Here is a 27,300-nt window from a genome sequence, read left to right on the forward strand (position 1 = left end):
TTGACTCCCGTTGCCGTGGAAACTCTAAAGCCGAACACCTCTAAGGTCGTACAGTTTGGTAGTAGACCGTTATTGTTTAATAGTCACCCAAAAGTCCCCAACAGGCAATACTTACAACAGATGATGGAACGCTGCCATGCATTAAATCATTGGTTCTCAAACTTGACTCTCCAAGTACCACCGTAATGACCAACATTAAAATACAGTAGGCCTAAATCATCATCATTTCATTTGACAAGTATATTTAATATTTATGGCCACTGTAACATTTCACACAGTTTGAACAGTAACACTGTGTTTGATATTGGATTAGATGATTATTTGGCATACCAGTAGATGGAGTCCTGGACACTACAGTTAGAGAATCACTGCAATAGATTATTAAATGTCAGCATACATCATAATCAAACAAACCACTTTGTGTATTAACATTGGGGCTGCAACGATTACCGTATTTTTCGGACAATATGGTGCACTTAAAATTATTTCATTTTGTCTAAAATCGACAGTGCAACTTTTAACTTGGTGTGCTTAATGTACAGAATAATTCTTGTTGTGCTTACCGACCTCGATACATTTTTATTTGGTACATGGTGTTTTGATTGATTGATACTTTTATTAGTAGATTGCACAGTTCAGTACATATTCCGTACAATTGACCACTGAATAAGTTTTTCAACTTGTTTAAGACAGGGTCCACGTTAATCAATTCATGGTACAAATATATACTATCAGCATAATACAGTCATCACACAAGTTAATCATCATAGTATATACATTGAATTATTTACAATATTTACAATGTGTGGGGTGGGATGAGGAGCTTTGGTTGATATCAGTACTTCAGTCATCAACAATTGCATCAACAGAGAAATGGACATTGAAACAGTGTAGGTCTTACTTAGTAGGATATGTACAGCCAGCAGAGAACATAGTGAGTTCAGATAGCATCAGAGCAAGTAAATACATTAGAAGTACATTTGATTATTTACATTAGGTTATTTATAATCCGGGGAGATGGGATGTGAATGGAGGAGGGTATTAGTAAAGGGTTGAAGTTGCCTGGAGGTGTTGTTTTATAGCGGTTTTGAAGGAATGTAGAGATGCACTTACTTTTACACCTGTTGGGAGTGCATTCCACATTGATGTGGCATAGAAAGAGAATGAGTTAAGACCTTTGTTAGATCGGAATCTGGGTTTAACGTTGTTTGTGGAGCTCCCACTGGTGTTGTGGTTATGGCGGTCATTTACGTTAAGGAAGTGTAATGATAAGTGGGACCAGTAGATGGTAGTCACACATAAGAGATACGTGCAGACTGCAATCATATGCTAGTAAACAACACCAAAACTTTAAATGTCCCATTGAAAATAAAGAACATTACACACGGTACTAGAAAATCTGTCCTAATGTTTTAGTATGACTTTGAAGCCGCACCGCTCGATGGATTGTCGGCCCATGACGGCTACCGTAGTCAGAGACACAAGTATTACTATGGTGTGTGTATAAGGACCACAAAATGGCACCTATTAGCAGACATATTATCTGGCGTATTGTTTTGCAATATTATGCAAAACCTTAACACATGTACATGTCAGCATGTACCAGAAGGTACATGCTGACATATTATTGAGATCTACATAAGTCCTTAAAATTTGCGCACATCCGCCATTGTAGTCTGTGCCGATTCCGTTATCAATAAGCTTCTTGTTTTTCACTATATTCTGGTTATGGGGCATAAATCCTCTGCTGTTGCCATTTCTAAAATAAAGTAGCTTAAAGTTCTAACTTATATCTCGCTATAAAAGCACTAAAAACTACTGGTGTAGTGGGTTTACATAAATTACCCACGGAACTTTAGTTATTAAAGTTCCGGTCGGACACGGGACACGTTTCTGGCATTGTTGTTGTACTAGCGAGCCATGGATGAGAAGATGCTGCTCCGTTGTTGATTTAAATCTGAATGTCATTAAAACAGTTAGCTCCATCTTTTGACACTTCTTCCACTACCGTCCTTGCACGCTACACCGCTACAACAAAGACGACGGGGAGAAGACTCTGTCGAAGGTGAACCACGTAAATAAGACCGCCTACAAACCGGCGCATCCTAAAGCGACTGTCAGAAAGCGGCTTGAAGATGATCTGTAAAACATAATCTTTGCAACATTTTGACCGAACAACCTCCATTACTTGTTATGTACACCACAAGGAAGTGTTTTTTGTTTAGAAAAAAATCCTAATATGACTCCTTTAATGCGCCTTACGTATGAAAATAGACCTGAATAGACTCTCTCATCGGCTGTGAGCCTTATAATCCGGTGCACCCTATGGTCCAGAAAATACGGTAATTGATTGGAAAAAATATATATATGTTGCTTCGATTAATGGTTTAATATGTGTAACTAATATACCCGGACTGCATGGAGTCTCCAGACCTTTGAATATGCAGACATAGTTATCACACAGCCATTGCAATAGAGCACACACATGAGAGCTGTGATTTGTGCAGCGGCGAACTAAGATTGTTTTTATTTTTTATTCGAGGTGTACACAATTCGCTCGATATCACATATCGGGTCAGTATCAACAGAAAAATTGGATGATATAAGCAGATATAAGTGATCCGATACAGACAGTCCTTTGGCACATGTACTTTTGCAAAGCTGGACAGCCAGCTAACATCTAAATGTCCTCCAAAAAGCACACACGGTTGGTCTTTTCAAGTATTTTACTCAAGTCATTTACGAAAGGTAAACACGGTAGGCTATTGACTACTTGGACATAGCAGCTACACAACAGCTAAGCGCACAATAGTACTCAAGCTAGTGTCCTTAATTTAACAATACTGCAGTCTAAAACACATTTGTCAATACAAACAAATAATTATAGTTGCATATTACTTACAGATACAAAGTCTCCAAGGCGGAAGCGTATTAGAAAGTATTGGGTAACAAACGTGTCAGCAATATTCATTTACTGCGTCATTAGCTTGATTTAATTGTGACCACTAAGTGTCGCCAAAAAAACATTTACACTCCACTTCAAAGCATAAATCTGTCAAAGCTTTGTGTTGTTGTTTTATCTTCCATTGTTCTTTAAATAAATTCACCTTTTCTAAAACTCCACACTACACAATAATAGAAGTATGTACTATGATTTGTGCTGATATTCTGTCAGTGTCTATCAGATCAATATTGGCCAGTACTCAGATATCGGTATCGTATCAGAGATGACAAAGTTGTATCAGGACACCCCTACTATTTAATTAATGCACACATTATAAAAGTATAATTTTACTGTTGATGATGTGCATTTACCACAAAAAAAATCCACCTTCTGGAATATAAAAATGGTTTATTTCAACTAGTTTCTCTAAAATACACAATGAGGCTATAAAGTATGTTTTGTCCGAATACAAACCAATCGATATGTTACTCATATTTAAAAAAAAGTACAGTATACCTTTCAACAAAAACAAACAAGAAGAACATACACCCAAGTTTACATCATCATCATCATCATCATCATCATCATCATCATCATCATCATCATCATCATCATACACAATATCACAGTTAAGACCGTGTTTTTTGGGGGAGGGGTTTAAAATGGATAACTTATTTTTACACTTTTGCACTTCATATAATGCTGTAACAGGATATCAAGTATTATCTCCTTTTGTGTTTACCAACATGCCAAGTAAAAGTGGCATAGTGTATCTCCACAACAGTGTCTGGTCATTTCACACAGAAAGTCAGGTAATCTGATGCTTATCAAATTCTGACAGCAACAATTGCTGTCAACACAACATGATGGGAAAAGTGAGTTGCGGGTGTTGAATTTCATAAATTTTACCTCTGAAAGTAGAAACGTGTCGGTCAATTTTGTCTCACCGTTTTATACAAAACACACTTTGGTTACTATGAATCCAAATGTTTAACTTCTTTTAGCACCTATCCATTAAAGAAGCTTTTAAGCTTGCATTTTTTACTTATAAAATAACAAAAATGTAAATAATCCGACACCTAAGCCTTCATTGGTTGTACAGGCAAGGTTTATGAGTCACACAACTTTTAGGGGGAATTTTGCCTATCGTTATGAAAGACAAGATGACAGATTTGTTTTTGTTTTTCAATGCATTCTAACTCGTAAACAAAAGTCCGCTTGTAACAGAGTCAATAGGAGGTCCTCTATTTTGACGAAGCATGATCGTAATGTCTATCTGTGTTGGCCCTGCGATGAGGTGGTGACTTGTCCAGGGTGTACCCCGCCTTCCGCCCGATTGTAGCTGGATAGGCGCCAGCGCCCCCCGCGACCCCAAAGGGGAATAAGCGGTAGAAAATGGATGGATGGATGATCGTAATGTAAAACTTTTTTTTTGTTGTTACTGTAGTTAGACTGAATGTAAGGTATAGCGCTTTTATTTGGAAGCTTGAAGTGTGTGATTGATTTGAGGAAGTGTCTAGGCATGTTTTGAAGATATTTACGTTATTTTGCAATTAAAAGAGTGCCTCTCGACTTCCTGCCTACCATCTATCATTTCTGTTGAGCTTTTATGCCGTCTAACTCAGGGGTGTCAAACATACGGCCCGCGAACAGGTTTCATCCAGTATAAAAGTATAAAAATGTGCCAAAATTTTTGAATGAAAGAAACTGCTGTTCTAAATGTGTCCACTAGATGTCCCAATAGCAATTCTTTGTACCATTGTAGATTATGCTATGTATGTAAAAAAAAAAAAAACCCACGTTAGTGCACCAGTCAAGGAAAATTGGCATACTACATAAAAAACATGCTGTAATTTTATTTTGATTCTATTTTTTGATTTTGATAGATTAAAAATTAACACCAATGACTTGACTGATGAACATTATCATATCATTTATTCAGAAAGTATAAATAACAACAAATAAAGTATATATACTATTAACCGCAACATGTAAGTATAAAAAAAAAAAACAACATTATGATTTGTACATTGTTCAGAATGTGCTTATTCTTTTTAAAAAAAAAAAAAAAGAAATTTGAAGTTGTCTTTATTTTTAATTTTTCGTGTCATGACTTTACCAGTCCGGCCCACTTTGGAGTAGATTTTTCTTCATGTGGCCCCCGATCTAAAATTAGTTTGACACCCCTGATCTAACTAAAGCAATTACAGTTACAATCTACATTCTTTTTTATCAATGCACCATAACTGTACACTAAACACAGAAGTGAAGCTCCGCCCACCTCTCTGAACGACACGCTCAGCAGGCATTTGCGACATGAAAGTCGGCTCATGGCGAAAAATTGTCTTGTCTTGTCGGGAGAATTACTTGCCATGCCTTTGGACCTGTAATTTCCATAGTGTACCCTTTTCTTTGTCCATTTCTGCTCGTTATTCTCCCGCTTGTGGCTCAACTGTAACCAATGAACGTGTCTTAATAAAATGAGTGCCAACAAAGGAACTTATAGTTATTGCGTTCACTTTGACAGCCCTGGTATTAATAATAATATGCAATATCATTTTAAATAAGTGTAAATTATATACAGTGGGGCAAAAAAGTATTTAGTCAGCCACCGATTGTGCAAGTTCTCCCACTTAAAATGATGACTGAGGTCTGTAATTTTCATCATAGGTACACTTCAACTGTGAGAGACAGACTGTGAAAAAAAAAAATCGTAGGAATTTTAAAAAAATGTATATGTAAATTATGGTGTAAAATAAGTATTTGGTCAACCATTCAAAGTTCTCACTGATGGAAAGAGCTTTTGGCTCAAAATCTCACGATACATGGCCCCATTAATTTTTTCCTTAACACGGATCAATCGTCCTGTCCCCTTAGCAGAAAAACAGCCCCAAAGCATGATGTTTCCACCCCCATGCTTCACAGTAGGTGTGGTGTTCTTGGGATGCAACTCAGCAGTCTTCTTCCTCCAAACACGACGAGTTGGGTTTATACCAAAATGGATACATAGATGATACAGCAGAGGATTGGGAGAATGTCATGTGGTCAGATGAAACCAAAATAGAACTTTTAGGTATAAACTCAACTCGTCGTGTTTGGAGGAGGAAGAATACTGAGTTGTATCCCAAGAACACCACACCTACTGTGAAGCATGGGGGTGGAAAAATCATGCTTTGGGGCTTTTTTTTCTTCTAAGGGGAAAGGACGATTGATCCGTGTTAAGGAAAGAATGAATGGGGCCATGGATCGTGAGATTTTGAGCCAAAACCTCCTTCCATCAGTGAGAGATTTGCATGGTTGACCAAATACTTATTTTCCACCATAATTTAAAAATAAATTCTTTAAAGTTCCTACAATGTGATTTCCTGGATTTTTTTTCACATTCTGTCTCTCACAGTTGAAGTGTACCTATGATGAAAATTACAGACCTCTGTCATCATTTTAAGTGGGAGAACTTGCACAATCGGTGGCTGACTAAATACTTTTTTGCCCCACCGTATTCATAATCAAATCGTAGTCCCTGAATAGTGAGGTGCCCAAAGATTCCCACACCAAGCATTCATGTTAAACCTGTTGATGAATCTGAGCACTCGTTCGAGCATGAATAAAGAAATTAACACCAGGAGTCTCTGACGCAGCCAACACATGCAAAGTGTTCCTCACCAACATGTTTATTTTAAGTGGTGCTGCATGACCGTGTAGTTCTACAGGCTGCTTCAGCATATCCAAGTTGCATCTTGCAACGCGCCTCCGCTAACAAATTACCCCGCCTACACCCCGACCCCAAACTCTAAGAAGGTGTGAATTATTTATCGGACACGGGAAGTCAGATTGTATGACAATGAGCTAGAGAGTGCAACATGAGTGCAAATAAGTGCAGGATATAGATTAGTATTCTTCTACCGGATGCTGTGACCTTCTACAATGAAATCATGGCTGGTTTATATACACTACAACGTATAGGTGTTCACTCGCGGTGTTCATCATGGTGACAAGAGGCAGGCGTTCACTGGGAGAAGTCACCTGACGGCGGAGATAAATGACAATTCTGACATATTGGTGTGGGATCTTTGGGAATAGAGACGATTATATTAGCGGCACAGCCCGCCGAGCAGTTCATCACCCATTGGCATTCATTTACCAGACCTAAGTGTGTGTCTTTGTATGCGTGTGTGCATCAACACAATAGACAGAGGGTGCTCGGTAGTCTGCATGTCAAGTTTTGTCTGGAAGGAAATCCAATATTCTGATTTCACCTTTTCTTTGTCCCCTCAGTGCTCTAGCAGCAATACTAGTTTGAGTCTGTTTTAGGCCAATATTTTCACCATAAATATGTATTGTTTTTTTATACACACGCCTGGTTTGAGTATGATTAAACAAACTATGACTGTTTTTTTTACTGAGCGCAGCTGCAGAATAACCAATATTAGGGGCAAATAAAGTTATGGCATACAGCAGGGGTGGGCATTACGTCGATCGCGAGCTACCGGTCGATCGCGGAGTTTGTGTCAGTCGATCACAAGCCAGGCATTAAAAAAATAGACATAAAAATGAGCAATCACCAATCTTCACCAAGACTTCACTTTTGCCAGTTGTTTGACATTCTCGGCACCCGAGGATCTTGTGAGATGATGCTGGCTGCTGCGAGCTCATTATTAAGAAAAAAAAACACTGACAGGACAAGAGAAACACTTTTTATTTCAACAGACTCTTGGGCCTTACCTGTTGTCAAAACTCTAAAGACCGACTGCACAGTTCCTGTCTTCACCATAGAATAGAATAGAATAGAATAGAATAGAATAGAATAGTACTTTATTGATCCCTGGGGGAAATTCAGCACCACAGTTCGCTCAAAATAAACAATAATAATAATAAATAATATCAATCAATCAATCAATCAATGTTTACTTATATAGCCCTAAATCACTAGTGTCTCAAAGGGCTGCACAAACCACAACACAAACCACTACGACATCCTCGGTAGGCCCACCTAAAGGCAAGGAAAACTCACACCTAGTGGGACGTCGGTGACAATGATGACTATGAGAACCTTGGAGAGGACGAAAGCAATGGATGTCGAGCGGGTCTAACATGATACTGGGAAAGTTCAATGCATAGTGGATCCAACACAGCCGCGAGAGTCCAGTCCAAAGCGGAGCCAGCAGGAAACCATCCCAGGCGGAGGCGGATCAGCAGCGCAGAGATGTCCCCAGCCGATACACAGGCAAGCGGTCCTTCCTGGGTCCCGACTCTGGATGAGCGGTCCATCCTGGGTCCCGACTCTGGACAGCCAGTACGTCATCCTTGGCCATCGGACCGAACCCCCTCCACAAGGGAGAGTGGGACATAGGAGTAAAAGAAAAGAAACGGCAGATCAACTGGTCTAAAAAGGGAGTCTATTTAAAGGCTAGAGTATACATATAACATATATTATATATATAATATATAATATATGAATAATATAAATTTATTCTACATATAAATGATAAATGATAAATGGGTTGTACTTGTATAGCGCTTTTCTACCTTCAAGGTACTCAAAGAGCTTTGACACTATTTCCACATTTACCCATTCACACACACATTCACACACTGATGGAGGGAGCTGCCATGCAAGGCGCTTACCAGCACCCATCAGGAGCAAGGGTGAAGTGTCTTGCTCAGGACACAACGGATGTGACGAGGTTGGTACTATGTAGGGATTGAACCAGGGACCCTCTGGTTGCGCACGGCCACTCTACCACTACGCCACGCCGTCCCTATATTATACATCCTACAAAAGACCTGCTTCATCCTGCCTGTGCTAACAAAATAAGAGTCTCTGAAAGCTAGCGTGCGCAAGCTACGGAGTTTGATGCCAATGTATTTCTCCCCCGCCCTCAGCGACCGCTCCCTCTCCTCGCTCGCCCACACACTCACTGACGTCACTCACTGGCTGCCACACATTAAAGGGCCACACACATATGCTACTCTCATAACAAAGTGTTTAAAAAGGAGTATGCAAGTTGGACAAACGAGATGCCAAATCCAACCACTTACATGTGGTATTGGACAGAAAGGAGGACTTTTTTTCTCCTCCATTTGAAAATGCGGACGTTATCAGCACCACTGTCTGATTCCAATCAATGCAAGTCATCAGAATCAGGTAATATACCAATTTATATTCTTGTCTTCATGAAAGAAAGGAATCCATATGTGTTAAACATGTTTGTATTATCATTAAACATCATTAACTTGTCAACAAAAATGTATATTTCATAAATAAATAAATATAAATTATAAATATTAATGAGGTAGATCTCCTCGACTTGGTCAATTGAAAAGTAGCTCGCCTGCAGAAAAAGTGTGAGCAGCCCTGGCATACAGTAATAAACCGATCAAAAGTTACAGAGTCCGCGTTTCCATAGTGTCACTGAATGCACCACACTACCACGGCAAGTCTAGCCAAACAAAGGTAATATGGCGCTTACCGGCTGTGCTCCGTAGTTTTTTTATGCGTGTGGTGTGCACACAGGCGTTGTCCCTGCCTTTTGGTATATAACAACAGTACCTGTTGCGTTCCGCTTTTCGGATCTTTACATATTATTGTTTACTGCTCCATTTTTGAATCACTCTCCGCCGTTCCATCTGTTTAGTTCCTGTTTAGTCGGTTTCCACGGTTTCTGATTTGTTCCTCCTGCTACTGTCGGGTCCCGCCAACCTGTTACTTGTAATCACCTTCTTTATTTAAGCTCGCCCCTTTTGTTAGTTCTTTCCGGGACTCTAATTTGCCTACGTGCAACAAGTGACGACTGACCACTACCGTATGTATATTCTCGCTAGCTTTTCACGCTACGCTTTAGCTTCTATTCTAGCTCTCATGGTGATGATTTGTTTTTGCCTTTTGTGTGCCTTCGTGCCAGTTCTAGTTTTTCTGTTTGCTATTCCTAGCTTTTATGCTAGCGCCCTTGGTTTGCTTTGTCTGTTAGCACCAGTGTATTTGTTTCTAGCCTGTTTTTGTTATATTAATAAATCTGTATATCTTACCTTACACTGTGTTCTTGCAGACACATCCTTGGAGGGACAAATTTGGCATCGCTATGCCGACCCGTCGTTACAAGTACCAGCACTTTGATAAAGAAGGGGAGTAACACAGTTGAATATTAGAAATAAGTCGTAACAAAATACCTCGATCGCGATCGTAGCGCACGGTTTACAATTACATGGTATGGTACAAAATCACCATATAATGGCGCTTTTGGTACTTAGCAATCTTTTGGTAGGTGCTCGCGCCAGGGCTGTCCACAACTTGCGAGGGCCGCATACAGAAAAAAACAAGGATGCGGGGGATTACTTTGGTGCATTTTGTACATTCAAGGTTCGAAAACTAATACAATGTAGATCAGTCTATCTGAACAAAACATCCACATTTTAGCCTAGTGTTAACCGTAACAAAGCAAAATGCTTTTAATTCTCATCCAACCCCCTTAAGATATTTAATTTATTCTCATTGTTTACTTTTTTTTAACTTTAGCACACTCAAACAGAATGTGTCCATGACAAGATGCACGTGAATACTCAGCGACCACATACAGTAAGACACACAGGTCGACTACGATTTTGATTTTCAGGTCCCATTTTGGGGGGATTTCGGTTTCATTTTTTTTCTTTTAATCGGGACATGTTTATTTTATCTTTAGAAGTATTGAAGGTCGCAAAAGGCCCCCGAGCCACGTTTTAGACACCCTGATAGCCCTAGCAATTTTGCACTTTGCGTATCATATTGACATTTTGCATTCTATTGAAGCATGAGACGTTTCCATGGTATCACCATGTATCCACACCAGTTGTTAACATGCTAGCTGTTGGCATGCTAATCCTTAGCATAATTAGCATTTGTTAGCATAATGGTTTTAAACCCTGGGCTGGAGGTTTATGGATAGTAGGCATTATGATGGGTACTTAGTTCAATAATTATAAAAGGCACTGACCAAATTGCGTCAGTACTACCGGGTATCGATCTGCTTAAAATCAGCAGTGCAATAGTTCAATACTTTTGTGGCACGTGACATCACATCCAATTGTAGACTAAAAACTGTCATTGAAACTTGGAGCAAACAAGCACTCAGAGCGGACTCAGCCAAACTGCCCCTTTCTAGTTTGCAATGTTCAATGCCAACAAACAAAAATGCTTCATAGAAAATACTCAAACGTAAAGTAAGGTTCCACTTTTTCCAAATGTGCTTGCTTGATGATAATTACATTGGCTTAGCCGTACACATGGTGCTGGCAATTTCAACACCTAGAAATTTCGCTAAATGATAACTAAAACTAAGATGCATGTTACAATCAATCAGTTGGTACATAGCAAATACAATACTTACAGTGTAAACACTTTGTAGTGCTCAACACTTGACTGATATAGTCAACTTAACGGCAAAGTCTATTTCCTTGCCAGGCCGTAGTCTACTGTATACACTACTGCCATTTAGCGTCTTGTAATTGCAACTGCATGCAAAGTCTACTGTACAATACTTGCTAATGGGACTCAGAATTGTTATGGAAAAAACAACATGCAACAAGTGGACAGCGCACTTATCTTATTTTTGAATGTTACATAAAAATAATAGCTTGTATTGTTAAACAATTAACATTTATCAACACATAAAAGTATCGAAAATAGGTATCTTTCAGTATTGGTATCAATTTCCAGGTACCTGGAATTGGTATCGGTTCAAATGTAAAAGATACCCACCCATAGTCGGTCCATTCAAAATTTCCCTCTGGAAGTTTCTAGTTTTCTATTATTTGACTATTTTGAGTGTCGGTAACAGATTCATTGGATTTATATTAATTTCTTTGTGGAAAATTGGTGTGGTTTTCATACCGTTTTGTTTGTGACGGATTAAATTAATAACAAAAACCAAGGTACCGTTTCTATCTTAGTTCCACGACACAAGCCAAGGAGACCTGTGCCAGTACGACTGCAATGTAGCGCTTGTTTACACAACAGTGAATCGGGAGGAAGAGTCACATGAAATGAATATTTATTCCAGATAGAGCTGGCAGTGCGGGCAATCGGATGAGTATTATCGTAGACTGTGACCTAAACTGTGGAGGTTATTGCTTCATCGTGTTATGTGATAGCTCTACTCCTAAGGGAGGGAGAGGGGGAAAAAAAAAAAAAAAGATTTGATTGAAAATCGCTAGGAGTCACATCTTCGTATTGTCAAAGTTGTTCGTCAAGGACAAAGAGCGGCATGCGGACTTCCCTCGAAAGCTTTTGGATTTTCACCGAAGAGTTGAACAATGACTGTGTAACCTTTAGAAAAACTCATTGTCCTTAAAACGTGTAGCCGGCATCATTTAAGGATGCTCACGTCAAAGAGGCCTTGACAAGTGAAGTATCTTTTTCAAGCCTAAAAAAAAGAAACCCAATCATTGTCATCAGTGTTGCACACCTCTGTTTCTGCGCTACATTTTTCGCAGCCAGGTCCCACAGAGGTGGAGTGGATCAATGACCATTAAAGATGTAATTCCGAGATGGATCTTGCAAGCCACGCTGGCATGAATAAAAGATGCATGCGCGCAAAAGCGTTTATCCCCCACTCTCTAAATCACTGTGCTCCACTATTGCTACGGTACAGTACATTAATTGAAATCCAGACAGCCGTAAAACTTGTGTTTATGGCGGTTTTGCTGAATAAGGGCCGGTGTCTTTTTTTCAATATACATTATTTTCATTAACTAGAAACCAGTTACGCTAAATTGTATGTGAATGCTAAGAAAAGGAAGTGAATACTTTACAGCAGAGCTATTAAACTACAAACTGTAAATTGTTGACCCCCTTCTTCCTGTCAATATTATTCTTATTTTGTATGTCCCTGAGAACCAGTGACAATTGCAATGGATATTTGTTTTGTCTAATTGTATATGGTTGTTTTTATGTATTTATGAGAAATGTTGCATTGAGATTAAGAATATCTTGTTCAAAGGAGTCCTGCCACACACATTCATACACCAATGTGGGAAAGGTGTCTTGAACAAGGACACAATATCAGTGCCTAAACTGTAAAAAATAAATAGCAGGTCAGTTGACAGAATTTTACTGTTAAAATAAAAGTGGTATTGTTTGTCCATTTACAATAGTGCAATGTAAAAACAATGATCATAGATTTTACGGTTAAAAAAATGTTACTGTAAAAACAGAAGTAAAACGGTTTATCCATTTACAGACTGGCCCATGAGTTCAGTTAAAAAAAAACTTAAATAACACTTAACAATTTTGCTGCAGATTCTTAAAAACTTTTTGCAGTAGGTCCTTTAAAAGAAAGCAGATTCTCAGAATTATACAAAATATGAATGTTAGTGAATAAAGATGTCTGGCCCCCTGGTACTTAGTTCCCAGGAAATGTGACCCCCTAAACAATTTAGTTGAATAGCCCTGTAAGAACAACAGTCGTAAAAAGGATAAAGTTAACGTTGTGATGAGTCTGTGAAATTAGCGTGCTGCTGTCTGCTTAAAATGAGCAAAATAGGTACAAATTACGTTATTTTGAATGTCCCTGTTATGAAATTACATGTATACTTACAGTGTGTATAGAAAATTGAGGTTTTTGGACGTTTTTCAAAGGGATTGAAAGGCGGAATAGGACACATCCAATTACCTCCAGTGTTAGCTGACTGTGTCTAACGTTTTTTTAAAAGTTAGAATGCATAAAGACCGAAAAACGTGTGTGTGACTCACATAAATATTGTGAATGGTAGGACCTAATGCGAAAAAGCTAACCAAAGCTAATCAAAGCTCATCTACAGTATGTGACAGGGTTCTAGGAATCTGCTGAGGACCCTTCTTAAGACCTACCTCTTCTCGCTGGCCTTTGACCTGAGCTGAGTCTGCCCACTCGGCCATTAATTGATTGATTGATTGATACTTTTATTAGTAGATTGCACAGTACAGTACATATTCCGTACAATTGACAACTAAATGTCAACACCCGAATAAGTTTTTCAACTTGTTTAAGTCGGGGTCCACGTTAATCAGTCACCATTTCTAGCGCTACACCCCACTCCTTCGCTTTAGTTTTATTTTTTCTATTTGTCGCACTTTTTATTACTATGACTTTTATTTAGCAAATGTTTTACTTTTTATTCGACCCCTTTTACCGTATTGCTTTTTGCACTATTTTGTTCAGCTCATTCTTTGTTTATGTTCTTTGTTTGTTTTCTATTTCTGTTGCTCTATACTTTTTTTAACCTGTAAAGCACATTGGTTCAATTTAAAAGTTGTTGTAAACGTGCTATATAAATAAAATTGACTTGACTTGACTTGACTTGACATGTTATCTTCTAACTTTTTTTAACTGGTGTTATTCTCTGGCTAGAGAATAACACTAGTTCAGTGGTTCTTAACCAGGGTTCAATCGAACCCTAGGGGTTCGGTGAGTCGACCTCAGGGGTTCGGCGGAGATCAAAACACACCCGACTCTTCGTGTAAATACAAACTTCTCCCTGTTGGCATATTACAGATACGGCAACAGCTGACTGATTTGCAGGTGTGTAATTTGTTGTGAGTTTATGCACTGTCTTAGTTTTGTTGTTTGAAGAAGGTGATGTTCATGCACGGTTGATTTTGTGCACCAGTAAAAAAAGTGTGGTAACAGTTTAGTATGGGGAACATATTCACTATTAATTAGTTGCTTATTAACATGCAAATTGGTGACATATTGCATCTTAACTAGTCATTGAGTACTAATTAATGCCTTATTCTGCATGGCCTTATTATAACCCTAACTCTCTAACCCTGACCCTAACCCTAACCAAATAACTCTAAATTAAGTCTCTATTACTTAGAATATGTTCCCCTAGTGTCCAAATTACTCTAAATTAAGTCTTTGTTACTTAAAATATGTACCCTATACCAAAGTGTTACCAAAAACATACAATTTTGTCTCGAATTTGAAAAAAAAAACATTTTATTTTTCACTAAAGATGGGTTCGGTGAATGCGCATATGAAACTGGTGGGGTTCGGTACTTCCAACAAGGTTAAGAACCACTGCACTAATTGAATAGCCAGTACGACATAATACAGTGTTGGCTCAGTTTTTGCAAGACAGAGGTTTCCGAAAAAGCGTTCTGAATTCCAAATCGGCCTCTGGGAAGTTTGATTGTTTCCACTGTAGTGAGAAATGGCGCTGCTTTTCCATTCAATGGAAGAAATGAAGTCAACGTAAAAGTGTGTCTCTTTGCATCCACACAAATACGCAGCTCTGCGCGTAATGTGTGCTGCGGGCAGTGTTTATGTTGGCCACCCTGACAACAGACTGACACCGTGTCCAAAGAACAGGGGATGAGACTGCGGCACGCCCGGTCTCAGCCCATTAAGATCAACACAGCGGAGGTGGACAGCCTGTCATGGTGCTGGCTCCCTCCCCACACCTACGGGTGTCTTCATGAAGACACTTCCCTGCACAGAATGTTAGGGGAGCGGTGTCACAGAGGACATTGCGATATACCTCTGCCACAGAAGCAACCTAACATTTAAGCCACTTCTGTCGGTCACACGTCAGTGAAGAGCAGAGTCAAGTATATGCAGTCAGACCTTTTGGGGGACATTGCACAGCATCCGCTGGAAGTGAAGCACATTGTGACATGCAGGGGTAGAATGTCAACCATTGTCATGCCAAGCACAGTTTCTTTGCCAGCTTAGTTCCTTGAACGATTGGTAAATATTACATGTACTAGTCCATGTTTTTTTATGGTATACAGCAGAACATTTAAGGCCAAACACAAAGTGTTTTTTTTTAGTTGAGTTCAAATACATTGGAATAGACTGAGGAATTGGAATTCACAATTCAAAACAAGATGCAGAGCTTATTTAATCCTACCCATTTTTCCTATCACCATTACCCAGTAAATATGCACTACTCACAAAAAGAACACAGAATGCACCCCCACCTCTGCAGGCAATTTTACTCCATAATATCGATTGCTTTAAATGTATGAATGAATGAATGAATAAATGAATGAATGAATGAATGAATGAATGAATGAATGGTTTATTTTGAGCCATGCAAACAAAACATAAGAATGACATAAAATACAAAAGAAATATATATATATACATCATTTTTACACCTACATTGAAAACATTACATGTGACTAATCTTTTGTAGATGTCAAGATTGGCTCAAAAGGGAGTGGAAAGAAGTAAACTTATTAGGTCCCACCCCTATACATATACAATATATATATACAATATGTAATACAATAATATATATAATATAATTCAATTCAGTGGTTGCTGTGTAGATGATTTATATTATCTATATATAATACATTTAAATTCACACACACTTACATATATACATATGCACTAGGGGTGCAACGGTACGTGTATTTGTATCGATCCGTTTCGGTACGGGGGTTTTGGTTCGGCACGCGGGCGTATCGAACGAGTAAATTTGGTGTTGTATTTTTCCAGAAAATGCATGTTCCCTAGAACCTGGCAATTATTTATGCAAATTCTGATCACTTCAAATGAGACTTTTCCAGAATATTTGGGTAAATTAACCACAGTTTATTTATATAGACCTAATTACAAGTTCCTGAAAGGGCTTCACAAACCACAAGGACATCTCCAAATCCGAACCCACACCTGGCCAAGAAAAAACTAACGTAGCTTTGTGAGGGGACCTCAGATTTGGGGACCCCTGCACCTCCTGGCTGACCAGGTGCAATGGTTGCAGAGTGGTTTCAATTAATAATGTCAGAGTCCAGTCCATCAGTTCCTTAATATATTCTATTACAGATATTTCTTCCTGAACTTATTACTCATTACTGAAAATGTTATTTTGGTTACTTAAAATTACACTTTAGAGCCATTTTTTCCTTAAAATTAAAATATGAGATTAAAAGCAAATGTTCCAAAAATGTTTTTTTCTTTTTTTTAATTAAAATATTTTCTTTACACAAGTGTGAACATGTTTAAATGCCAAATTTTACCATATTTCCTGAAAATGCATGTTCTTTAAAATACAACTTTTTTGGTAATTATTTTTGAAAATTCAAATGAAGCTGTCCCAGACTTTGTTTTTTCCTTACTGAAACCCACCAAAACTTTAGTTGGTACACTCGGAAAAATTATACAATGACGTTCATCCATCCATCCATTTTCTACCGCTTATTCCCTGTGGGGTCGCGGGGTGCGCTGGTGCCTATCTCAGTTACAATCGGGCGGAAGGCGGTTTACACCCTGGACAAGTCGCCACCTCATCGCAGGGCCACACACAAGTTAATTTTCCCCAAATAAATTCAATTTAATACTTTTCTAAAAATGTTGGAAAACTTAGAATATCTCATTTCAAAGCTTATATATCACGCAATTTTCATTACTTAAAATTAGGGGCATCAAAAATAACGAGTTAACTCATGTGACTGCCATGAAGATCACTGGCTGCTCTCTCCCCTCCCTAGATGAACTATACAGTGCCAGGGGCCTCAAAAAGGCCCAAAACATCATAAAGGACCCATCTCACCCTGAACATAAACTTTTTGAACTGATGGCCTCAGGCAGGAGATACAGGACAATAAAATGCCAGGCAAACCGATTTAAGAACACCTTTTACCCGAGAGCATTAGTGCCGCTGAACACAAGATGACAATAATGACTGTGCATGTGAGCTTTATGTTTGGTATTTGTATGTATTTTATGTATTTTTTTCTATTTATCTATGTTCTTGTGTTTTTATGTGTTATGAATTTGCACTAAATTCATGCATTAGATTCATGATTCTTAATCGTCATTTGTTAATGCTCTCAAATAAAGAACAGGTATAAATAGTAGCAAATAAAAATCAACAACACAATTGTTTTAAAATAAAAAAAATAAAAGACACTCTCCAAATAGATCATTTAACATATTCAAAAATATTGCGCAATACTGCACTAAGATGACCAGGGATAACCAGAGGCAGGCAAAATTGAATGACCACCAACAGTAAATGCAGATTAATCGTGCAATATTTTCATGCACCTTTGCCTTAACAGTGGAGTGTTACCTGAAAGGCGACGTGAGTTGGTTATACGGTCAGTGATCAGGTCAATGCATTCGTCCGTGCAAAGATGAGTGGTGCGCTCTCTGGCAATTTAACTTAAAAATAAACCCCGACAGAACTTTGGATACAACTGTTACCAAGTTTTGAGAAAATAATGAGTCAAGTAAAACATTTCTTTAAATGATTGTATGTTTGTACATGACTTTCTGACAGTAAAATGGCGTTTGTGTCCAAATATTGGGGTCTTTTTGAAATATTTGTCTTTTGTCTTTTATGTAAGCATTTATTGTGATTAATTAATTAATGGTTAAAAACTATAATTTGACTGCTGTACTTAAAATATACAAACCCCGTTTCCGTATGAGTTGGGAAATTGTGTTAGATATAAATATAAACGGAATACAATGATTTGCAAATCATTTTCAACCCATATTCAGTTGAATATGCCACAAAGACAACATATTTGATGTTCAAACTGATAAACTTTTTTTTTTTTTGCAAATAATCATTAACTTTAGAATTTTATGGCAGCAACACGTGCCAAAGAAGTTCGGAAAGGTGGTAATAAATACTGATAAAGTTGAGGAATGCTCATCAAACACGTATATGGAACATCACACAGGTGTGCCGGCTACTTGGGAACAGGTGGGTGCCATGATTGGGTATAAAAGCAGCTTCCATGAAATGCTAAGTAATTCACAAACAAGGATAGATAGATAGATAGATAGATAGATAGATAGATAGATAGATAGATAGATAGATAGATAGATAGATAGATAGATAGATAGATAGATAGATAGATAGATAGATAGATAGATAGATATAGTACTTTATTGATTCCTTCAGGTGAGTTCCTTCAGGAAAATTAAAATTCCAGCAGCAATGTACAGAGTTGAGATCAATTTAAAAAGGAGTAAAAAGTAAATAATGGGGGTTTAAATGGAAACAAGATAGAGAAATATTACAAAAAGAATAAAAACAATGGGAATAAAAATATAACAGTAAAATAAGAATATAACAAGACAAAGTAGGCAGTAGTGACCATGTTATGAAAACGTATTGCACTGTTAATGTTTTGAATCCCCTGTCATCCTTGTACCCCCCGCCCCCGTCCCAGCGAGGAGTTGTACAGTCTAATGGCGTGTGGGACAAAGGAGTTCTTGAGTCTATTAGTCCTGCACTTGGGATGAAGCAGTCTAGAACTAAACAGGCTCCTCTGGCTACTGATAACGCTATGCAGAGGGTGACTGGCATCATCCAGGATGCTCACTAGTTTGTCAACAGTCCTCTTCTCTGCCACCGTCACCAGTGTGTCCAGTTTCATTCCGATTGTAGAACCGGCCCGCCTGATCAGTTTCTCAAGTCTGGAGCTGTCCTTCTTAGATGTACTGCCCCCCCAGCACACTACCATGTAGAACAGAACACTGGCAACCACAGACTGGTAGTACATCCACAGGAGTTTTCTACAAATGTTAAAGGAGTGCAGTCTCCTGAGGAAGTACAGCCTGCTCTGTCCTTTCTTGTACTGGTGGTCCGTGTTAACAGTCCAGTCCAGCTTATTGTTCACCCAAACCCCGAGGTATTTGAATGAGTTCACGGTCTGTACCTCAACTCCCTCGATCACAATAGGTTGTGACCGTGGACTCGACCTCCCAAAGTCAATGACCAGCTCCTTGGTCTTTGACGGATTGAGCTGCAAGAAGTTTGTGTGGCACCACACAACAAAGTCCCTCACCAGGTTCCGAAACTCCTCCTCTCTGCCGTCCCTGATGCACCCGACGATGGCTGTGTCATCCGCGCACTTCTGGATGTGACACAGTTCTGAGCTGTAGCAGAAGTCAGCGGTGTACAGGGTGAAGAGAAGAGGGGCCAGCACCGTTCCCTGCGGTGCTCCGGTGCTGCTGATCATAGTGTCAGACGTGATGTCCTTCAGTCTGACGTACTGTGGCCTGTCGGTGAGGTAGTTCGAAATCCAGGCAACCAGGCAGGGGTCCACTCGCGGATGGGGCGAGGGTCACCACTTTGTAGACAAATTGTCGAACAGTTTTAGAACAATATTTCTCAACGAGCTATTGCAAGGAATTTAGGTATTTTACCATCTACGGTCCGTTAAATCATCAAAAAGTTTAGAGAATCTGGAGAAATCACTGCACGTAAGCGATGATATTATGGACTTTTGACCCCTCAGGTGGTACTGCATCAAAAACTGCCATCAGTGTGTAAAGGATATCACCACATGGCCTCAGGAACAGTTCATAAAACCACTGTCAGTAACTACAGTTGGTCGCTGCATCTGTAAGTGCAAGTTAAAAGTCTACTTTGCAAAGCCAAACCCATTTATCAACAATATCCTGAGACACAGTCGGCTTGGCTGGGACCGAGCTCACCTAAGATGGACTGATGCAAAGTGGAAAAGTGTTCTGTGGAGACGAGTCCACATTTCAAATTATATTTGGAAACAGAGGACGTGGTGTCCTCCAGAACAAAGATGAAAATAACCATTCGGATTGTTATACGCGCAAAGTTCAAAAGCCAGCATTTGTGATGGTTTGGGGGTGCATTATTGCCCAAGGCGTGGGTAACTTACACATCTCTGGAGGCACCATTAATGCTGAATGGTCCATACAGGTTTTGGAGCAACATATGTTGTCATCCAAGCAACGTTATCATGGACACCCCCGTTTATTTCAGCAAGACAAGTGTTACAACAGCGTGGCTTTGTAAAAAAAAGAGTGCGGGTACTTTCCTGGCCCGCCTGCAGTCCAGACCTGTCTCCCATCGAAACTGTGTGGCGCATTATGAAGCATAAAATACGACAGCGGAGACCCCGGAATGTTGAACGACTGAAGCTCTACATAAAACAAGAATGGGAAAGTATTCCACTTTCAAAGCTTCAACAATTTGTTTCCTCAGTTCCCAAACGTTTATTGAGTGCTGTTAAAAGAAAAGGTGATGTAACACAGTGGTGAACATGCCCTTTCCCAACTACTTTGGCACATGTTGCAGGCATGAAATTCTAAGTTAATTATTATTTGCAAAAAAAAATTAAACCTTATGCGTTTGAACATCAAATATCTTGTCTTTGTAGTGCATTCAACTGAATATGGGTTGAAAATGATTTGCAAATCATTGTATTCCGTTTATATTTACATTTAACACAGTTTCCCAACTCATATGGAAACGGGGTTTGTAAATGTAGTCTTGTATTTTTCCAGAATGTGTGTTTATTCAAATCTGACTATTGGTAATTATTTTTGAAAATTTGGGTCAATTCAAAAGCAACATTCACAGAAATGTGGTTATTTAAAACTATGCCTATAGAGACGTATTTTCCTGAAAAATTTGATTTAGTGGAGGTATTTTTTGTGAAAATAACCAAAAAATTAAACTTGATTTCTCCCTTCAGAATGAAAATGCAATACCAAGCTAATTCTCCCCAAATGTTTGGTTAACGGTACTTTAACTGTGACTTTAAAAAATAAATGCAAGTTATATTCCAAAGTATATACAGTCAAGGAGTGCTTGACTGTATATATTTTGACATTCAGCCACTTCATTAGGTACACCTACTACCCAATGTAATCCATTGTGAGAACTGCCATGAAAAGGATGCTATTCTGGTTTATCGGGTGTTTCATCCATTCAGCTCCCACCACACTGCAAAAGCAATCATCACCACCTCAGCTAGAGGATTGAAACATGAATATTTGCACAATAGCCATAATTACATAATGTATATAAAAAGTACAAATGTAATAGCATTGTACATTTACCATGTCAATTAGGCTATTTAAAATGAGCCTTTGCATCAGTGTTTAACAAACCAAACAGGTTTGTCCTCCAATTTGTTTTTCCCCCGCTAATTCCACATCCCATTCAATTTAGGTCTCAAGTAACAGCCTCATAGAGCGTACTGGTTGCAGGGTAATTATCACAAACACCGCTGCACGGTTGGTTCACGAGATACGTTCAAAAAAAGAGAGAAGGCATGCAATAAACAAAAGAAATCTGCAGTGTGTACTTGAGTGCTGTTTCTTCTTGAAACAACATGTTGCTTACATGATAGCACAGCAGCAAAACCTCATATGTTATGCCAAAATCTCTCAAATAGACTGTATTTGTGCAAAAGGTAAAGAGCATAGCGATTAGTTCTTTGTTCTACAGTACATTGCACCACCACCCTCCAAGATGCCATTAGTGAATGTGTATTTATTTACCAGCAGCACATTAACACCCTTGGGGACTTGATGTCGGGACTCATTTTATTATTCAATCAATATCGCTGCAACAGATTTATGTTCTGGCTTATTTTGTTTTGTTGTAGGGAAAAAAGGGAATAAATGTTATGGCATCTCTATTTACAACTGAGTTGTTTTGATGTAACCATTGTTAAATAAAACTGAAATAAAATAAGTCTCCTCATCCTTTGCCGATGCCTAATGAAGCAACATCTGCACAGCAATACTGTCACCATGGTGGCTCTTTATGTGTTTCTGAAATTAATCTCTCGCGATACTAGTGAATCATATTCGGTACTATACCGCCTGTGAAAAGTACCAGTTCAGCCCCAGTCAGCTGTGTTTTAGCTACTTCTAAATCACTAATTCTGGTCTCCATGGCGACAAATAAAGTACATTTCCTACAGGTATCATCCCTGCAGGACGAGGAATAGCTAAACATGCTTCACTGCACACCGTAGCTCACCGACGTCAAAATGTAAACAAACACCTAACATCCACTGTAATGATACCAAGTACAGGAGCATATCTAGTCAATACTACTATGATTACGTCAATATTTTTGGCATCACATCTTTTTTTTTTTCTTTTTTATATTTTGTTTATAAACTCAAGAAATATGTCCCTGGTCACATGAGGACTTTGAATATAACTAATGTATGATCCTGTAACAATTTGGTATCAGATTGATACCCAAATATGTTGTATCATCCAAAACTAATGTAAAGTATCAATCAACCGAAGAATAAGTGATTATTATTACATTTTAACAGAAATGTAGACAGAACATGTTAAAAGAGAAAGTAACCAGATGTTAACAGTAAATTAACAAGTAGATTAATAATTCATTTTTTTACCACTTGTCCTTAGTAATTTTGACAAAATATTAGAATGATAAATGATACAATATGTTACTGCATATGTCAGCAGACTAATTCAGGAGCCTTTGTTGGTTTACTTACTACTAAAAGACAAGTTGTCTTGTATGTTCACTACTTTATTCAAGGACAAAATTGCAATAACAAACATATTTTTAATGTACTGTAAGATTTTTTGTTAAAATAAAGCCAATAATTTGTGATCCCCTTTATTTAGAAAAGTATCGAAAAGTACCAAAAATGTTGCTATCAAGACAACACTACCAGGTACTATACACTGTACATTTGCTCACTTTTACGAATTGTTGTCATATTTTAGTCATATTTTTAAATGTAAATACATTTTGTTACATGGGTGCTTATTATTAAGTAAAATGAGGGTGATTGTGATTACTGCCTGTCTAAAAATGAAAAAAGTCAAATTGCACTCAATAAAAGCACAAAATTAAATATTTCACTTATGCTTATGATAGTTCCACTCATCCAACTGCTGTAGAGTAAATGATTTTTATAAGCTAATTTATGAATAGCTGTCTGTAATGGCTGTCCATAAATTCCATTTCTAGCTCTGAGCTAGAACCTTTCTTATTTGCCATCATTGTCACAATAACCGCCACCTATGGTTACACAATAAACTGGGATGAAATACACGTTTGGGTTGGCTTTTGATGCATATGGTATCCAAAAAAAATCATTTGTATGCTTTGAGCAGTGTGTATCTAATTATTTGACCCCTACACAGTGCCTACTTTTCTACTCTCTGGATTTTTTTTGTTTTTTTGTTTTGATGTCGTGCATCCATGTCTCCTTCCCTCTCTCGCTTGGATGCCTGCCGCAAACGCTGCAGAGCTGTCAATCACTCACCTCAAGGGGGAGGCGGGCTGATTGGCTGAAGTATTGGGGAAGTCATGGAGCAGATAGTTGATTGACAGGCTGCAAGTACGAGAGAGGGAGAAGTTGTTTGGATGCTTTGGAAGTGCAGCAGATGAGCACGCAGCAGGGAGGCATTGGGGGAGAGTAAACAGTCTCTTTAGGAGACATAAACAAAAGGTGGCCTGCACCAGGGATTCTAACGCAACCTTGCCTTTGCTAAGAATACACAAATAGGACACGGTTTTGCAAAGAGAACCACGCTGTGTAAAATAGGACACTTTGTTGTTAAGGCAAACTTTTGGCTCATTTCCACATTGCTGAGGATGTGTTTGAAATACGGTGGCTCATAGGGGTCCAAACACTGTTGCCAGACATACAATAATTATCTTGTTTTTACTATAATTTCACCCTCTGTACAACATACGATCAGTAATGCCAAAAATACCATTATGTATTATGGACACCCTTTAATACATGGCTGTTAACAAACATGAAGAGGATACATCCTGCCAATAAGGGAAGTGTTTTGCCATTGGCAGCGTTTTTCCAACCGTGTTTCTAAACCAGAGGTCCCCAAATTACGGCCCGCGGGGCAGATACAACCCAACAGCGTCCAAAATCCCGTCCCTAGTCAAAAAAAATACAGTAAAAAAAACATTTAAACAGTGTTTCCCACAGGTCAGGCATCTATTTGTGGTGGTGTGGTCGGGCGGCGGGGGGTTAGAGGCGGCGGTGATGACCAAGAAGAACGCGGAGTTGGAATATAATTACAACACTTTATGTACATATTTATAGAATATTTACATATTCATATAATATGTACTCAAAGCTCCACTCACAGACAGAGTCCCATTGCTTTTATGAGTGGTCGAGCGAGTCGAAAGCCGGAAAAAAGAAACGTTTTTTTTTTTTTTTAATTGTATTTTTTTTTTTTTTTTTATTTGTGGCGGCCGTAATTCTTTCGTGGCGGGCCGCCACAAATAAATGAGTATGTGGGAAACCCTGATTTAAAAAAATGTTTGTAATTTTTTGTTTTATTTTTCCTTTTTCGCCCATCCATCTATACATTTCCTACCGCTCGTCATCATGCAAGCGTGATGACGAGCATCAGTGGACATTTTTTTTTCAATGTAAGGAACCCTCAATCGTCAGGAGATTTCTGACGATTGAGGGAACCCCTCATGAAACAGTTCTGTAGAGATGAAGTAGTCTTGTGATTTTTCCCACACACACATATATTGCGCTCTACCACGGTATCGAGCATTATTCTCTGGATAATCTAATTAAAACAGATATATATATATAGATGGATAGATAGATAGATAGATAGATAGATAGATAGATAGATAGATAGATAGATAGATAGATAGATAGATAGATAGATAGATAGATAGATATTTTTTTTAATTATTATTATTATTCATTTATTTATTTTTTTTAACTCAATGCCGCCACCGGGCCAAAAAGTTTTGGAACCACTGTTTTAGATTATCAAAAATGTAAAACTGTTATAATCTACACTATGCACGGTGTGTGGTAATGTTTTAACAACGTCAAATAAGGTACATATGATCATTTTCCTCAAAATAGGAACATTTAAAGCTTCTGATACATTAACTTGCCATTTCTCATCTGACAACACCAAATGGTTTGGGTGCCCAAATACTTGACTTCATGACATTTCCAAGTTATAAAAAATGTTAAATATGTTTTCTTTATCCCAATGAAAATCTAAAACCTTCTGTTCCGCACCGTAGAACCTTTCTGTTAAAGTTAAAGCCAAAGTACCACTGATGGTCACACACACACACACACACACACAAACACACACACACACGGTGTGGTGAATTTACTCTCCGTATTTGACCTACCCCTTGTTCCACCCCCTGGGAATTGAGGGGATCAATGAGCAGCAGTGGTGGCTGCACTCGGGAATCATTTTGGTGAGTTAACCCTCAATTCCAGCCCCTGATGCTGAGTGCCAAGCAGGGAGGTAATAGTCCCATTGTTATAGTCTTTGTATGACTCGAAAAAATGGGATGCTAGCAATGCTAATGTTGCCAGCTATCACAAACGTGTTGAGTTCAATGTTCAAAGGAGCAATAAGAAGATCAGATTTGAATTCAAAAGTGGTAAACAGTCTTTTTCTTTGCCTTCTGGAACTAGAACGTAAATAATTGTGCATGTAGTTCGTAGTTTTTGTAGTGTCAGCTGTAGCTGTATCCTCAAAAATAATGGGGGAAATGGCTGCTGCATTCAAAGAGGCTTGGAATTTGGAGATTCTTCCTGTAACAAAATTTAAGATTGTCAAAAAGGTATTGATTGGCGTATTGTTTGTTTGAAGAAAGATGCTTAGGAGTATCTAACTATCGAACTAAGGTCATTCTTATAGCATGATATAATTATTGCGTTCACATCTTATCCCAAAGCAGCTCAATTTGACTTAATCTAATTAAGAAAGGGCTATAATCTCCCCTCCTTTAGATAATCTGTCAATACCCCGCAGTGTGCTTTCAGATCTGTGCGCGGCGATAAAGACGCATCTAGACGCACGTCTGTAACGGGTCTGCCGTGCCTCGCTGACCTGATTCTCTCCACACAGGCGCCAAGGAGGTGAACGCTAGCGGGAAGACGTTCACAGTGCGTAGCTCGCTGCAGCTGCGCGTGGACAGAAACGACGACGGCGTAGCGTACACCTGCAGAGTGGACCACGAGGCGCTGGCGCAGGCGCCGCAGCAGGACACCAAAGTGTTGGAGGTCCACTGTGAGTGTAAACATGAACACACTACATGTCAACACCCGGAGGAAAAATATATATATTTTCACTCTATATGTCTTTTTTTTTTTTTTTGTGGTTAGATCCTCCTCATGTGAAGATAGTCCCCTCTCTTGGAGTCCCCCAGGAGGGTCAGTACTTAAAGCTGGAGTGTCCGTCTCGAGGAAACCCATCGTAAGTGACTTACGCTTGTATACTTGATCATACTCAGACCTGAGGTGACCACTCAGATTAAATCCAATGTAAAAGTTGTCTTGACTTATGTGATTAAAAGGAATATCACAATGTGTGAGTTGAAACCCCGGCCGAGTCTTACCAAAGACTATAAAAATGGGAACCATTACCTCCCTGCTTGGCACTCAGCATTAAGGGGTTGGAATTGGGGGGTTAAATCACCCAAAATTATTCCGGGGCGCGGCCACCGCTTCTGCTCACTGCTCCCCTCACTTCCCATGGGGTAAACAAGGGGATGGGTCAAATGCAGAGGACAGATTTTACCCAACCTATTGTGTGTGTGACAATCATTGGTACTTTAACTTTAACTACTTTAATACA

At 38.8% G+C, this 27,300-nt stretch overlaps 1 protein-coding gene across 4 annotated transcripts in view; it reads left to right on the forward strand.

The window, feature by feature from the left end:
• The window catches only part of cadm2a (cell adhesion molecule 2a), a 602,573-nt gene that overhangs the window by 507,838 nt on the left and 67,435 nt on the right, over positions 1 to 27,300 (forward strand). For all 4 annotated transcript variants that reach the window (XM_061898582.1, XM_061898583.1, XM_061898585.1 and 1 more), the window contains 2 exons: positions 26,572 to 26,733; positions 26,829 to 26,919. In XM_061898582.1, coding sequence (XP_061754566.1) covers positions 26,572 to 26,733; positions 26,829 to 26,919 — 253 coding nt within the window. The remainder of the gene's footprint in view (positions 1 to 26,571; positions 26,734 to 26,828; positions 26,920 to 27,300) is intronic.

Source organism: Nerophis ophidion, linkage group LG04 (assembly GCF_033978795.1).
Source record: "Nerophis ophidion isolate RoL-2023_Sa linkage group LG04, RoL_Noph_v1.0, whole genome shotgun sequence".
In the NCBI taxonomy this organism is placed as follows: Eukaryota; Metazoa; Chordata; class Actinopteri; order Syngnathiformes; family Syngnathidae; genus Nerophis; species Nerophis ophidion.